Raw genomic sequence first — 11,709 nt, 5'->3', positions numbered from 1 at the left:
TTTATTTAATGGGGTTCGAAGTTTAGGACGCCCTCAGTCACGTTGGGTGCAGACTTGATGTAGGCTGGCTCGTGAAGGTAGACAACGCGCGGGAAAATGAACGAGTTATCACTTCTTCAGTGATGCACGATCAAATAATCTGTGTTCGTACACTTCAGCTCACTTCCGCCCACAATGGCAATGGCGGCGCGCGACCTTGTCCGAGTCGGCACACGCACCGAACAAATTTGATGAAGATGCGATGAGTCGTAGACATCAAAGTCGCTACACGGAAAGAATGGGAACTCCAATATAGGAGGGAAAAGGACAAGGGAAGCAGACATAAACGAAAACAATCTTTGTGCATCCACTCGGAAAAACTCCAAGTGAAAAGCTGCCTATCCCATAATAATTCGAAAAGCCAGAAAATAAAAGGAAAATGCCAAACGGAAGAGTAGACCTAGGCCTAACAGTAACATATGCAGCAAGGTATGAGACGGAGAGAACCCCTACTGCTTTGTGTTGGTCATTGTCTCGCAGGAATCTGGGGAATTCCTTTCAGACATCTTGGGGGGGGGTGTTAAGTAACAATAGTCTGGAATGTGTATAAGGGATTGGACATGTTCGGGGGGTACCCCTCGGTCTCATTTCTTGTTGGGTGTAGGTATAGTCCGGCCACATGCATGTATCTTATAATCCGTTCAATAATTGTGGCGGTAACGTATCCCTAAAAGAGCCGGGTTAAATCCTCTTTTGAACATTTAACTGTTATCCGGGAAAAAATTAATTAAACGCAAACGAGTGAACAACTCACTCAAAAGGAGTGAGTCCCTCATGAATCCACTCCAAAAAGAGTGAAAACCACTCAAAAAGAGGAGCCATATATAAAAGACGACTCCTTTTTTTTCGCTCGGAGAAGTCATTTGTGGCTCCTTGGCCGAGTGGAAATTTCACCTTTTTGGAGTGGTTTTCACCCTGTTTGGAGTGGTCTTCACTCTTTTTGAGTAGCTTTTCACGGGGCTCACTCTTTTCGAGAGTACGTTTTTCCCACTGTTTCGAATTTAGATAGCTAAATCGGGTGGATTATTCCTTAGTCTATTTGGTCCATACCCAGATTTTCCTTCTTGTTTTTGTTAGGATCGGTGCATGCGCATGGGGTCATTGCCGGCGTGAACGGATTTCGCCTGAAAGAACTAAACAGACGTACTTCTGAAGTTCATTGAATAGGCGCCACACCCCACTGCATACGCTTTGTGTGTCTAAACGGAAAGGCAAGTGTTCAGCTGGGCCACGGATGGACATTATAGTTGGCCTACTTTCGAACTACCGAGTTCACGCTGATTCAAACTACTAACTGTGACAAATGTCAGCGTCCTGTGTGTGAGACTCGATCGGCAGGGTCACAGTGGTTGCACCAACGAAAGTGCCAACGTTCCTGACGTAAAATGTCGTCGAAATTGAAGAAGACGTTTCGTTTCAAGACGGTGAAGATGCCCACAGTTCACGAACCGATTTTGACAGACGATGAGCGTCACGAGCTCAGCAGCTACGATTATCACTGGCATAACGTTGTGTTTGAAGGCGGCGGCAATAAAGGCCTTGCTTATTGCGGAGCAGTCAGGGTAGGTGCATTCTTCAGCAGTATTGACCCATTCTGGTGACACGCTGGCTTATAGCTCGGACTTACGGGTACATTTTCTCAGAGAACGTGACTGAAGGTGTGTCAATTTGGTAAGCACACAGGTATCGCATGCTGCAACAATGGGCCATCATGTCTTAGCCTGGTCTCAGGCAGCCAGGGCTTCATATTTTGCCACTGCTATAGGGCCTATATCCCGTAGCGACGAACTGTAGCCATTTATACCCTTCTGGTGACAAAGAAACCAGTGAATTCTATAGTTGTATACATAGAGACGTCGCAAGGCGTATGTTTACAATTTTTCACTCAGAAATCCACTGTATTTCTTCATTAAGCAGGGGCCTATATCTGTCCAGCGTTCTTGACTCGCTGGCGTTTCACTTTTCCTATCAACTATGAGACTTTGTATTGACGTCCAAAGCAACGTGATCGTAACGGGAGTTTTGTTTTTATTATTACACATGTGTGCTTACACGGAGAGATGTCATAGAAGAAGTTCGTTCCGTCTTTTCATAACTTCACACTGTAGGCCTAGGTTTGAGAATGAAGGGTTCAGCTGGTGTTATACCATTGAAATTCTTCCTCTTGCCTATCGAATCGGCTTTAGATCGGGAGGTAAATTTTGGGAACCTTGGTGGACATGTACATGCAACTGATGTTTTCCGTTAACTTAACTGTGACGCTTCCTGGCAAGAATTCTATATATAGGACGCCACTAAGTGTCCCTGCAATGACTCATTAGTCACCTGAAAGCAATAAAATGTCCTAAAAAGTCAAATTTAGCAGTGACAATTATATTGAGGTATTCACCTAGAAAGCACTTAGAATTTAGATCATTTCATGGAGTTTGTGAAAGGGTGTCAAGCGGTGTCCGTATTAATTTCCCCGAATAAATACGGGCAATTCACAACAGTGCGCCTCCAAGAGTTTGCAACGCGACGACCAATCACATTTCGCGAAATCTGTCGACCCAATGCACGTTTGGAAAGGGTCGACAGATTTGAAAACTCCTGGAGGCCTGCTGTTGTGCATCGACAGTATTTCAGCTGCTGTGTTAATGTTTGGTGTCGTTGAAGGAATGTCTAGTATAGGCTAACTGTTCATACTTATCATCTTCAGCTGCCGAAGACGTTGTTGTTACCCGGATTGTTGGTGTTTTTTGTGTTGGTGCACAGGCTCTATAGGCTTGCTTGGTTCTGCTCACGGGCGTTGTTTTTTTCAAAGTACAAATTTGTGGTTTGAACTCTGGGAGGTTTTCATCAAAGGACACCTATCCCCATTTGAAGACACTCGAGGCTGTCGGATGGTTTGACAAATTTCACCTTTTTTCATTTTGCCACGTTGTTGACAGTTGAGGCAGACGTGGTCTTTCATGCCATCTTCTCTTTTATTTTCTATTCTTTGTGGTAGATGGTTGATTTGATCCAGGTATAGTTTACGAAAAGGCTTGACCAGTATGGATATGTTTAGGCCTACAAATCGCTTGGCCTTGTACGTTGTTTGCCCATGCGTACCGGGTACCAATGATTTGACGGCACTGAATAGCTTGAGTCGCTATGTTTCTGTTTGGGGACAGAGATAGGAATACATGTATCTCATATCATCATCATCAGCCACAAAAGGGCTGTTATCAAGGAACCCGATGTGTTGCCGCCATAGTGAAATCCCAGTGGCAACTGGCAACTACGCTACAATCCTTCCACTAGCTGGGCTCTCTATGGTGTCACAGCCTAAAACCTTTTCAGCAACCGTGCCGATCTCTGCTTTGCGCTTGCAAGAGGCTGGTCTTTGAAGGATATTGGTCCAGTATATATTGGTGTGCCCCCCTCGTTATGCTGGCGTATTTCACCCGGCATTTCCGTCAGTTGAATGCTGCTTTCTTCTTTTAAATCTGTGCAAAACCTATTGATGATTTCTTCTTTAGTCCAGATTGGTCACTGTGATTATTTCGTCCGCAAAAAAAAAATTTAAGGCTTGATTTGTTCGTCGATTGCTTGTCGATACGGACCTGAAATAGAGCAAAGGCTACGACAACGTGATTCATCCAAATTATGTCTTTTATATGGGCTTGCTTTCTCGTGTACCCCACAAATGTATTTGCAAATGACGTTACCCCGAAGTGCTGCTTGATAAACGTAATCTGTTGTTTGTTTGCAACATCGTTATGCCAAATCGACACAAGCCTTTATCGATTCTTGATGAGTAATGTACGGTACTGATTTGTATCGACACTTCATTAAAACCCTCTGAATGTTATTCGAATGTCAACTGATATAACAGGTCAATTAATGGTGAGTTGTCGTGACAGAATAAAAACACAATGAAGATCTACACTGTGATGTTATTTTACGCTCAACATGAGGTACATCAAGAGTATAGAAAAACAAAATAACGCGACCCCGTCATAATATATGTATTCCCATTAATAAGAATCAACTGCTTCCAACCATGGAGTCCAACAATTGTTTTCCTCCAAAATAGAAGTAGTTAATACATGTATAAAACACCACCTCCATTAGAAATTCAGCTTTTGTCAGAACTGGAAATAGAACATATGTCTGAATATAGGCTCTCCCCATCTTCACCGCAATCCGTCATTAATGGCAAAATTCGAAGCCACTACCGCTATAGATACCGGACCCGGATCACACTGCCTGTGTCGCAGCATGATCCCGGTGGCGATCAGTTGTGTTAACTAAAGTGAGGCACCTGCAGTGCTCTTTTGAGAACATAATAAACGTGTAAGGCTCATGACTTGAAGAGATTTAAGCGAAAGTTGAAAAGTGCATCCTTTACTCTGCAATGTCATGTTGCAGGACTGTCAACTCTAGCAAACCGATGAGGACCCCCCAACGCTGTCGCATTATGTGCTTGCCCGGCCAAGTTCATTATAATCAAGTTCATTCAATTTGGAGGCAGGTAACTTCACACAATGCAAACATGAAACTTGCAAATATATATAATATCGGCCCATAAGCTATAGCGTGCGAGGCTAGGGATTTAGGACACATTTTCCTTATATACCCTTGTTAGTTTCTCATACGTACCACGCAGTCATTGGAGCGCGAGATCCTGATTATATTTCATAACCCAAGAAGTCTTCTGCCCTTCGAGATCATGGCAAATACAGCAAGACCCAGGGCAGTTATATTTTGGGACTCGACCCAAAGTTGTAACTAGTCAAGCTTTCTTGTAAACTTTCAAGCATGTAAGAATATGAGGGCAAGAAAAAAATCCACATGCCCTGTAAAGTTTGCTAAAATATCGTTGGTAGATCAGCCCTGTTTTGATTTCTCAACGGCTGTCAAATCTTGCTCCTAAAGGGGCTACGGATGCACTTCTTAGTGAGGCTTCTCAGGCATAGGGCGAACGTGTATACGTCCATATCCTCTGTCGCCTAATGCTGAAGCACAGTAAGTAACACATTTATTGGTAGTGTATACGATTCTTCAAGCAATATGTGTGAGGTTTGTAAATTGTCATGAGAATAACGTAGAACGTCGTCTGTTTTGTTACTTAAGCCTTCGGTCCGCCAGTAGGGCTATAAGTTTCTTCTAAATTTCTAAACTATCTGAACTTATTTCTGGTGGGTTTCCTCGTTTTAAATCCCTCCCGTTTAATCACCATTTTGCCCGGAAAATATCTCCAGCCCACGGACTATCCCTTTGTCACCACGTCCTATTCTCGTCATGGTTATATTAAGTAGGTCCGGTACGGCGGTAGGTTTTCGCCGGAAGCAAAGTACGTGCGCAGTGCAGACGCGCCGTAGAACCTTTCCAAAATGTGCGGCCACCACATTCCGGATGAGCGTTTCACTCGTCGCCTGCAGGCAAAATGAAACGGAGATTTTCAAATGTTGGCTTCGCACAAAACATGGCTGCACACTCCATTTTCACAAATTGCTTTACGTTAGTCCCTAAAGTGAAAAAACTTTGGCTAAATATAGCTCCGTTTAATTAAAAAAAATCACATTGTCAGATGCTGGAGCATTCTCATTTGTCTCACAATAGATGATTTTGTAGACTGGGATGAAGCCACAATGGGAGCAAAGCTGAGTTTTTGAAAATGGTCTTGAGTTGCACGCAGCCTTCCGCACCGTACCGGTACGCGGTATGGGTGCATGTACATGTATATGTAAACTGTATACATGTCCATTACTACTCAGCAACAAGTGACATGCAAGCATGCACTGTACTCATTGATTCATTGCGTGTACGAAGTCATGGAAGTACGTACATGTACATGTACATGTACAGTAGTTGGTCGCTTGTGAACAGACAGTACAGGTGTTTGATCAATGCAAGTTTATTGAACAACCACACCGTTGTCACACCCATACGTAGTTTTCTCTGAACACTGATGGAAGGCCGAGCGTGGACTTCTTATGGACAGTAGTATTCTGGAATCATTCAGCTCTCGTCGAACAGTTTGAATCAAAAGTTTTCAGTGTGCTTGTGTGCCGATCGACCATCGGCTAGACCACACTCAACAGAACCACCAGTAGGCCTACCAACGCTCACAGTGACAAACATTAATCATGGCGAAATTAAAGAAGACATTTCGCTTCAAGACAGTGAAGATGCCCAAAGTTCACGAACCGATTTTGATGGATGATGAGCGTGACGAGCTTGGTGATTATCAGTATCCCTGGCATAACATCGTTTTTGAAGGCGGCGGCAACAAAGGCTTGGCTTATTGCGGAGCTGTCAGGGTAGGTTTCACCAATCAACAGCCATCAGTGTGAACAGTCAGTGGAGATTCGACGTACATTGTACGAACCACGATAACCTCATTCAAGTGCCATCAGCAATTCCCCCTATGGCCAGTGACTTTCTCATAGCATAGTTTAGAGACCTGTCTATTGTCTACTCTCATACACCTACATGTATTTAGTTCTGTGAGGCTGACACAGGTGTTACTCATTCCCTCAAACTCCATGCAGAATTTGAAGTGCAAACAAATAATGAAATGGGTATTTTTCTGTGAACGTGTCAAGTATCTTTTAATATTCAGCTGGCACTGATCCAACAATAACCAGTGACTGTTATTTTAACCTAATGGAAGGGAGAGAATGTGGCTTTGAGCCCAAGATGTGTCTTAATATTTTCTCCCTAACCCTCAAACCTTGTAATGTAAATTCTTTAATTGGTTTTAATGTGTAAAATAAAGTCCTTCAGGAAGGATTCTATACCAGACCATCACAGGTCTTGAGTTTCATAAACACCGACCAGTTTGAAAAGGAGTAGGGAACTTTTAACAAAGAAATGGGCGGGCCAGAAGCTCGGAGGAACAGACTTGAAAAATAGGATAATGGTGGTGGTGTGTAGGCCTATGATGTGCCAAAATAATGATGGTGTAATGTGGAACTCTTTGTGAAGATGATAGGGCTGATTGGCTGTTGATGATATTCCTGCTTTTTCACCATATGAAGCAAGATATGAGATGGAAAGAACCCTCCCTCCTCTAGGGGGATGTATTAGATAACAATAGTCTAGAATGTGTATAGTGATTGGACATGTTGGGGGTACTCCTTGGTCTCATTTCTTGCTGGATATTCTTCTTGTTTCAAGGCACGCATAAACCAAAGTTCTGACATAACTTTTTTGAACAATTAAGAACTTAAATCAGCTTGTGTCGAAAGTACAAATTTCCACACACCACCCCCAGGAGACAGGGGTCCCCAAAAGGGCAGAATTTGGACTTCTGTTAGTATGTGGCCCTCACAGATTTTTAATTTCCTTCAATCTCTTTCAGATACTATGTAAAAAAGTGGGGAAAAACAAAATTTCCACTCCACACACGTAGAACTGGCTTTTAATATTACGAATTGTTTCATACAAAGGAAGTGCGTATATGTACTTTGTATGTGTACATGTGTGGGCGTGACTGAGATGTTTTCCAGGGAAGGGGGCAAAACATTAAAAAAACAAAGAACTCGCTAACAGTGGAAAGGGGTCGGGTTCAATTTTTTTTCCAAGAAACTTGGTGATTTCCATCCCCTCGTTGCGTTTTATTTCTTTTTGCTGTTTGTTTTTTGCTTATTGTTTTTCAACATTAATTTTTTTACCAGGGGTGGATGGGGAGGGGGAACATGGACCCTGCATCCCCCCGTGACACTCATCAGTATGTGTGTTCTTGTTTTCTATTAACAGTGCATCTGCCTGTGCAAATGAATTTAATCAGTGTGTTGTCGACTTGTCTCGTCAGGTGCTTGAAGAAACAGGAATATGGAGTCAGGTCAAACGAATTGCTGGGACCAGTGCTGGGGCGATGACAGCGGGATTGCTTGCGGTGGGATACAATTCTCACGACCTTGAGGCATTCTTGAAGCAGCCTGACCTACAGAAGATTTTCCTCGGTAAGCTTATGTGGGTAGATTAAAAACCTACATGTACACGACTCCGAACTTGCAGTGTGTTTAATGCATGCACCTCCACGGCGTAACTGATGGAGTTCAGAATTTCCATCGTGGAGATTAGGTTTTGAGTGCATCAGTACAAAGTTGAAGCATTTCATGAAGTCTGAAGTCACTGTTCAAACATATACAAACGGTACATGAATACGGTACAGCACATCCGTGCACATGTACTGTACGTGTACACACTTTGGGTTGTACTGTTGTCACTTGACACAGTATTTTGTACCGTACATGTGGTTACCTGACACCGAGTTTAAAAATGTCACGCTGTATTGTACAGTGCTGGGGAAGCGTGAAAAAGCCATATGGATGGTTGTATTTGTTACAACTCGGTGAGCCAACAAGACTTTGCCGGGTGATGTAATATTTAGAAATTAAAAGCGAACAATTCCTGCCACAAAATTTACAAAAAAGTTACTTCAGAGAGCTGTTCCCATGCTCTGTCTTTGCCAGATTGTTCCATTTATTGAAATGTTGTTAAGCACCAGACATTCCAGAATTTGTCTATAGGCCAGGGCTGAGGTTTCAGCCATGTCAGGAGAAGCTGTTGATTACTTTAAAACCATTATGGGTGCACCCCTATAAATAAATTCCCATAGACACCAGTCATAAAACCCTATACTTCAAAGTTATTTTAAAAATACTAATAACTCTCACAGGTGTCCAGGCTGGACAGAAAAATGATGTTAGACATGTCCTTGTTCATTTTCCTTTTAATTTTACTGGGTGAACCAATGAATTTTTTTAGAAATTCTCACCCAATGCAGACCATCCCTTAAATGAAGGATATTTCCCTAACTGGGAAAATTAGCCATATTGAAAAAGCATCCCTCCGCAAAACAGCTAAATAGTGCTACTTTCGGATCCAATGGCATCCAAATTGCTCAGAATTGGAAGCCCTTACTCCAGGCTACAGTTTCAGTGCCATATTTCTCCAATTCCCCAATTCCATCGCTCTCAGCACTCTCTAATACATAGAATATGTTGAGTATATAACTTTTATTAATGAGCCTGGCAGACATGTTTGTGACCTATTTACAGAGGTGCACCCTTATGTTTTATGCTAATACCTGAGCTTCAGAAAATTGAAAAACCCTATGCTATTGATGGGACTTGAGATTCCCACAACCGTTTGGTGTTACATTACCAGCAGCACTTAGCCGAAATGGAGTGAACCTGAGGCTGAACCCATTACACACGCTTGTATTTGTTGGAGGTCAAACCTGTGGCCTTAGTTTCCACAGGTCAGCATTGTGTATTGTACAGGTACACATTGGGCACCAGGAATAATGCCCTCGTGTGACCTGAAAGGACATTGAATTCAGTGATGTCAGTGAAAGGCCTCTAGTTAGGCCAGTGTCTCTTTTCTTCAGTTACAATCAGATCATTTTTGCATTTGAATTCATTATGTTCACGCACTTCTGTTACCATATCAAAGCCTGTGTGAAAAGAGGTTAATAGGCTGGTACCCTTTGTTGCTTACATCATGGAGGTAGAAATACATGTACATGTACCTCCAGGTTTACAAGCATCTTTGCAACTCTACATGTACACAACCACATGTAGTGAATAAATACATACCTGATGCAAACTTGGCTGTGCATGTAACGGTAGTTTGCCTTCTGTGGCCTCCGTAGTTGCAAAGGCATTTATTGTAACAAGCCTTGCTGCCTGACCCAGGTTATGGCGCATGTTACAATATATAAGCCTTTTGCGAGTTAAATTTGAATAAAAGCTGGTACACTGAGTTCTTGACATTCACGCCAGTAAACAGCAATTTGACTTCTTCATACTAAAGACACTGTTGCTGTACACATTTGTACATGTACTTTGTGATTTGGGGCAAGCTTTTGCTGAGTTACATGTACAAGCTTTTGCTGAGATACATGTACATAAATTGCATCAATACACTTAATGGATAAGAAAGGCACAAAGGAACCAGTGCATTCCAGAGAGGGTGGTCACTATACAAAAGCTTGCCGTGAATCACAAGGTATAGCAACAGTATCATTAGTTTCGGGAATTCAAATTGTTATGTTTATGTGCTATCAGATTTTTTCAGTGTACGGTGTACCAGATTTTTTTTAATTTGAACTGGCAAAAGGCTTATTAATAAAAAGGAAACCACAATACCGTTAGGACAAAAGCTGTATCCAGGGGAGGGCTGTACATGTATGCCCCCTTTTTATTGGGCGATACATTCTCCTTTCTCCTCACTGTCAACAGGTGATTTGATAAGTTTGAAGACAGAAAAATCACAGAGAATAACATTGTCCTGTACATGGGTACATGTATTTGGGTTCATCTCTATTGGTGTTTTTGTAATTATGCTGAATATCGCCCCTTCCCCCATTGATCTGCCACTGGTATTCCGTGATAGCCTTCTCCATGGTGCCCAATTTACATGTACTTGTTTTGCCACTTGAATTTCATATTTACATGTAGGTACTTAATCCCCAGTCTACAGCATGACCAGTTACATGTATTTTTCAGATCATTTGAGTTACATGTAATACAGTTCAATATTTGCATTCCACATTAATTACGTGACCGGGGGGGGGGGAATACAGAGAATTATTGAAAGGGATTTCTTTGCTTGTGTCATTTTCCTTTCTTCAAAAGTGTAAAAAGCTGCCAATTGTACCAGTAGCCTCACCCCTCAGGCATGTCAGGAAGGCAACGAAAAGTCACGTTTTGAGTCCCTCCTTAAAATATCACCCCCAAGAAAAAAAAACAAAAAGTTCTACAAACTGCTGCATCATGGGTAGCTTGAGAATTTTGTAAATGATTTTCTTTCCAAAGTTTTATTGTACAGTATATATACATGAACAATACTCCGGGGGAAAGGATGGGTTAGTGCCACTTATGTTACGTTGTATCTTATTTGCTACGTGGACATGAGTGCACACACATCCCTGGGCTGCGATAGTTTGACCCTGACTACACGTGCAGCTGTCACAGCAACATTTACTTACCAGGCCCTGCAGGCTAGGGACAGGCGGGTTACCCTGTGCATGAGAATGATTGACCACAAGACATTTGTCTGGTTCCCAGGGTTCCCTATTCTTTATCGCATTACAGGCCATGTGTAAGTATTGTATCATCCTGTCCATCGACTACAATGCAATGAAAAACATTTGAGCGAAACCATTTCATTTTTTTTTCAATACGTTAAAAAAGTTGGTCAAAAAACAGTCATGTTGAACCAAGGGATTTCCTTCATATTTCTGCAGAGAAAAGACCAACCCTATGGTGACGTACATGTACCTAAGAAATAGAAATGGAATGTTAAAAAAGCATTTTTACAAAAAGATCCTTTTTGTTCATGGATTTTAGGGGTGTCACCAAAGAGGCGACTAAATGGTAACTGTTACAAAACCAAAATATGATTTTGTGAAATCATATTTTATTTTAATTATTATTTTATTTTAATTGTATATGAAAAATATATGTAATCCCAACAGATATTGTACATCGTATGGTTGTGGAAATTATTTTTTTTCCTTTTTTACTATTACGTACACCCCTTTTTTACAAATGGAAGTGGCTCACAGACAGCCCTGAACAAGTATCCTAAACGAATGAAATGCAGACCACTTACATCATAGGGTTCGGTACATGTACACTGCTACACGAGTCTCTTTGCCATTTGAATTCTGGCCATGACAAAAGT

The 11,709-nt window shown here is 41.9% G+C and overlaps 1 protein-coding gene across 2 annotated transcripts; it reads left to right on the top strand.

Moving 5' to 3' along the window:
* Nucleotides 1–1,161: 1,161 nt before the first annotated feature.
* On the top strand, nucleotides 1,162–8,014 carry LOC110981937 (uncharacterized). 2 transcript variants are annotated; one of them, XM_087146016.1, is made up of 2 exons: nucleotides 1,162–1,601; nucleotides 7,826–8,014. In XM_087146016.1, the coding sequence occupies exons 1-2, from the start codon at nucleotides 1,425–1,427 to the stop codon at nucleotides 7,997–7,999; spliced, it is 351 nt and encodes a 116-aa protein (XP_087002142.1). In that variant the 5' UTR covers nucleotides 1,162–1,424; the 3' UTR covers nucleotides 8,000–8,014. The 2 variants fall into 2 exon arrangements, with proteins under 2 accessions (XP_087002142.1, XP_087002145.1); XM_087146019.1 differs by lacking the exon at nucleotides 1,162–1,601 and adding an exon at nucleotides 4,003–6,329.
* The last annotated feature ends 3,695 nt before the right edge of the window (nucleotides 8,015–11,709 follow it).

This window comes from Acanthaster planci, linkage group LG01, assembly GCF_054643075.1.
Source record: "Acanthaster planci isolate LZ-2023a linkage group LG01, COTS_SCS, whole genome shotgun sequence".
In the NCBI taxonomy this organism is placed as follows: Eukaryota; Metazoa; Echinodermata; class Asteroidea; order Valvatida; family Acanthasteridae; genus Acanthaster; species Acanthaster planci.
Note: the sequence above shows the minus strand (reverse complement) of the source record. Positions and strands in the feature narration are given on the sequence as shown.

Excerpts from the sequence above, each read along its gene's own strand:
- LOC110981937 (XM_087146016.1), top strand. The coding sequence starts at position 1,425 with ATGTCGTCGAAATTGAAGAAGACGTTTCGTTTCAAGACGGTGAAGATG. Across the intron at positions 1,602-7,825 it reads CTTATTGCGGAGCAGTCAGG|GTGCTTGAAGAAACAGGAAT; the intron begins GTAGGTGCATTC and ends TTGTCTCGTCAG.